The 5,089-nt window shown below is 36.2% G+C and overlaps 1 protein-coding gene across 1 annotated transcript; it reads left to right on the top strand.

Moving 5' to 3' along the window:
• Positions 1-2,576: 2,576 nt before the first annotated feature.
• On the top strand, positions 2,577-3,542 carry LOC123641611 (olfactory receptor 52N1). The gene has a single exon (XM_045556493.1). The coding sequence runs from the start codon at positions 2,577-2,579 to the stop codon at positions 3,540-3,542; it is 966 nt and encodes a 321-aa protein (XP_045412449.1).
• The last annotated feature ends 1,547 nt before the right edge of the window (positions 3,543-5,089 follow it).

Genomic DNA, 5,089 nt, shown 5'->3' with positions numbered 1-5,089 from the left:
AAGAACATGTTCACTTTTCAGAGTCAATGTGATGCCATATATCTAGACAATCCTAAATAATTTATACAAAAATTGTTATTAATAAGCAATATATTGAAGACATTAAATAAAAGATTACTTGTATAATTCAATTGTTTGCATACCAGTGTAATTTAATTTTTCTTCCAAAATATTTTTCAGTACCAATTTTGTGCTTGACATTTTGATAAATTTTGAAAAAGAAGATAAATCTGTCTCACAAAAGATTTAACTCTGAAATTCCAAATGGTTTCAGACCTGCATGGTCTCTGCCGTACCTGTAAAAAATTATGCCCTCAGGAGTCCTAGACTATAATGAGGGACCAAATAGTTTCTAAGACAGCTCCCAGGGGTTTAGCCAGTGTCCTTATAACCCAGATATATCTGATTTTTAATTATCCTTTATTTTTATTGTAAATACACACACACACACACACACACACACACAGGAAATCACTTCTCCTCTGAGACTATAGTAGAAAGAGACAGTAAAACCAAGTTTTTCTGACTGCCAACTTCAGAATATATCACATACACACATTGCACACATGTGCATGTGTACACACACACATACACAGAGAATAGAAATGTTCCATCTTCCAGCTGCCTCCCAAGGTCTCAATATAGATTTTATATTTCTTCTGCAGGGCCAAGATCATCACATGGACATGAATATGACTCAATCCATGGATTTGTCTTCAGTTTCTTGAGGAACTCGAGTAGCTTGCAGGGTGAGCAGATTTCTCAATTGGGGTTGCATTCTTCTTATTAAAGGAATGGGTGCAGATTATGCTAGCTGAGAAAGGAGGATGAATTAGAAAGTTTCCAGAAAAAATTATTCTCCTAACTTTTAAAAAGGCATGCACTCTACTAAGGCTGCTTTTACATACTGGCTTGTATGTTCCATTTTCACATTGGATAAAACATTCACATTTCAACTACTGAAACATAACCCTTGTGAGGTGTGTTCTACATAGTCTCACTGGTTATGAAAGCTAAAAACAGTATTTCTGAGAGAAAAGAATTTATTTTGCAGTGGGAGAAAAGAGTGATGGCAGCCTTATTCCATAATTTTCTCTGTTTCTTGTCTACTCTTCTTTCCAGGGAGTTGCCTCCATTTCACATTATAGGTATGATATTTGAATTATATTTTAATTAGAAAGGCCCGTAGAGTTTATCTACTCATCCCTCATGTTTTACAAAATAAAGATATAAAATTTTATAAAAGACACCTATGAACAAAGGGGAGCCAATTTACACAACCTTGAATTTCCAGTGGAGATAGCCCTGAAGTGATGGGAGGGTCACCTCCAATATGTCCAGGAGGGACTATAAATTTCAATATTAATATTTATTAATCAAAGAGCCTATTTAGTTTTCCTCCAATATCCCCCTCTAAAAGACTACCCCCATCACACTCCTTGTTCCTTGTTTTAATCAACACATTCCACCTCCACACGGCCCACTTCTTCAGACTCTTGCAACCCATTTGCATCCATCCTATGATCACAACTTTATTCTTATTTCCTCACAACAGATTGTCATATCAAATATTCACCTCTTTACTCCTAATGAGTGTTTTATTGATCCTTTCTGCACCACTGCTTCTTTTGCTATGGACTTTGAAAAAATACATTCAGTATCTTCTTTATACCAGAAAAACAGCTTTGGAGATACACAGCTTGAGAAATACTCGATTCTGTAGCTCTCTGAAGTTGCGATATGGATAGAAAATAAAGCACTCTGTTCTAAAAGGAATGTCAATTGATTTAGTTTAAGATGATAAAGATCTTTGTTCTCACTAGACTGGACTCCATAGCCCATTAGACTGGACTCTAATCTTAGAGAAACATCAGCTTCTCAGAAATTATTGTATTTCTAATGCTTCTTTTTCATTAATTTACTGTGGTACTGGTAAAATAGGTGGCCTTTTGATGATTATTAGAAAGGGGATTTTTTTTAATACATTTAAGACCATCCTTTGATTTTCCTTAAAGAAAACTTGGTACAAGGGAATGATTTATATTTTTCTGCATTTAGGTTTTCTGCAAACCGACAATGGGAAGATTGGGCTAAAACTAGATTGAAATTATTGTCAGTATGTCCAATAGGTAAGACTGATTAACTTTGAAAGGTAAACCCACAAGATCTGCTGAAGTCTGCTAACATTTCAGAATAGAATAGGCATCTCTGACTAAGATGTAGGTACAACACAATAAATATTTAATCAATACTTGATTATCCAGTTGTTCAGTTTGTGACCAACTTTATCCTGGAGAATGGACTACATGACAAAAAAAAAAAGAAGACCCTCCAAACACACTGAATAGACTCAGTCAGTTTATCTTGTCAATGTCTAATGTTTAAGACATGGACCAAAACAGAGTATACATCACATATTAAACATAAGTATACATATTGGCCATTGATCTGTAAGAAAGACAAATTAGCCATTATGGGAAAGAAGACTCCCTTATCAGTTACTCTTGAACTTATATTTTTTCCTGCTTACAGAGACAAGTCAGCACCTGCTATACCATGAACTTCCAACAGTCATTATGTCATTTCTAAATGGCACAAGCCTAACTCCAGCTTCATTCATCCTAAATGGCATCCCTGGTCTGGAAGAAGTGCATTTGTGGATCTCTTTTCCCCTTTGTACCATGTACAGCATTGCTATTACAGGGAACTTTGGCCTTATGTACCTCATCTACTCTGAAGAGGCCTTACATAGACCTATGTACATCTTCCTAGCCCTTCTTTCCTTCACGGATGTGCTCATGTGCACCAGCACCCTTCCAAACACTCTTTGCATATTGTGGTTCAACCTCAAGGAGATTGATTTTAAGGCCTGCTTGGCCCAGATGTTCTTTGTGCACACCTTCACGGGGATGGAGTCTGGGGTACTCATGCTCATGGCTCTGGACCGCTATGTGGCCATCTGCTACCCGCTGCGCTATGCCACTATCCTTACTAATTCAGTCATTGCCAAGGTCGGGCTCATCACTTTTTTTAGAGGTGTGATGCTTGTTATCCCTTTCACTTTCCTCACCAAGCGCCTTCCATACTGCAGGGGCAATGTCATACCTCATACCTACTGTGACCACATGTCTGTTGCCAAGATATCCTGTGGTAATGTTAAGGTCAATGCCATCTATGGGTTGGTGGTTGCCCTCCTGATTGGGGGCTTTGATATCTTGTGCATCACAATCTCCTACACTATGATTCTTCGAGCAGTTGTGAGTCTATCAACAGCAGATGCTCGGCAGAAAGCCTTTAGCACCTGCACTGCCCACATCTGTGCCATCGTCATCACCTATGTTCCAGCCTTCTTCACCTTCTTTACACACCGTTTTGGGGGACATACAATTCCTCCACATATACACATTATTATGGCTAATCTTTATCTACTCATGCCTCCTACAATGAACCCTATTGTGTATGGGGTGAAAACCAAGCAGATACGAGATAGTGTCATTAGGTTCTTGTTTAAGGGAAAGGACAATTCTTCTCATAACATTTAAATAGAGTCTTTTGAGAAGTTAAAGTTCTCTTAGCCAGGTTGAGATCATCAAGTCAACAGGAGACCCTCCAAAAGAAACCAGAAATCTGTCCACAAGAAATATTTTCATGTGACTCAGAATTTTCTTCCTCTTTTGAAAGGGAACCACCATGCTCATGTAGGTAAAGATCCTCTTTATTTATACAGGACTTCAAAGTTCGCTGTGTTTAATGTTCATAGACAGGTATATCTATCCTGAATGACAATCTACACAATTTTGCACCACAGTAGTTGGATCACTAAGACTGGAGTTAAATTTTTACAAAATTTTAAATCCCTGCTAACTATGAGCCATGTTCATTGATTAATGTCTGTGCCAATTTACTTATATCACCACTCTTCTGCCAAAGTCATTTGGAGTTCACTCTTATTTCCTAAGTTCTTATCTCTTGCTTCTATCCCAAGTCTGACAGTAGCGATTCATCCCTAAGTTCACCAGGAATCTTGTAAAAAACATAAATTGCAGCATGTTCATAATACCCAGAAATTGACAATAACACCAATGTCCATCAACATTAGACTACATAAATAAATAATTGTGGTCCATTCAATTATAATGTTGACTGTAAGAGACAAAAATACATATTGTATGTTTTCAGTTATATAAAGTTCATAAGCAGGCAAAACTAATTTATTAGAAATTAGGATAATGTTTACTTTTGAGAATGAGGGGCCAAGTAATGAGGGGTGCTTCTGAGGAATTGTTGTTGATTAGTTCTTGACCTGGATGTTAGTTTCAGGGTGGGTATTTCATGTCACTTATGATGTGCTCTCTTTTTTGCATGCATGCTATACTTCGATAAAATTTTTTTTCAAAATAATGTGTCTTGCACACACCCTCTGACTAAAATATGAAACACTTCTTTTTTGCCTCCTATACCATCTGTCAATGGCTCACAAAGCATGCATAATTTCTTTTATTTTAGAAGTATGTTAAATTTAGTGTAAATAATATGTGCACATTGTACAAATTATAATCAAATACAGACGTGATTATCGTAAAAAATATCAAAACCTCCATCCTGAAAATCTTGTCCATCTATTTTCTTTGCAGATATTCTCTCTTAAAAGTATTTGTGTGTGTGTGTTTTAGTTCTCCTTTTTTCTTTTTAGTGGTTATTTCTTTCACTCAAAGCTATGTTTGAACTTTAGATTACCCATTACTCTGTTATACACAATTAGGATTTAATTCAATTACTGTATCTGTGCCCTGCCCTATCCTTCAAGATATTTTATATGTGTATGTATATGATCACACACATGCACCCACCCCACTACATAAGTGAAAACTTAATGCTAGTTATGTCTTATTTTTCCATTCTTAAGATAATTACCAGTTGCTAAAATTCTGGACACCTTCCCAATTTGTTAATAATTTGTTTGTAATGATTGAAAACTAATAAATAGTGTTTGAATTACTATAATATGAACATTAATATGAGTATTGAATATGAATGCTGATCACTTTACAGCCAAGTCTGCATTATATTTCCTTCTCTATTGACCAAA

This window comes from Lemur catta, chromosome 7 (assembly GCF_020740605.2).
Source record: "Lemur catta isolate mLemCat1 chromosome 7, mLemCat1.pri, whole genome shotgun sequence".
In the NCBI taxonomy this organism is placed as follows: domain Eukaryota; kingdom Metazoa; phylum Chordata; class Mammalia; order Primates; family Lemuridae; genus Lemur; species Lemur catta.
The sequence above is the reverse complement of the archived record's forward strand: the minus strand, read 5'-3'. Positions and strand labels throughout refer to the sequence as shown.

What these genes read in the sequence shown, in the direction of transcription:
- LOC123641611 (XM_045556493.1), top strand. Translation starts at nt 2,577, where the DNA reads ATGTCATTTCTAAATGGCACAAGCCTAACTCCAGCTTCATTCATCCTA.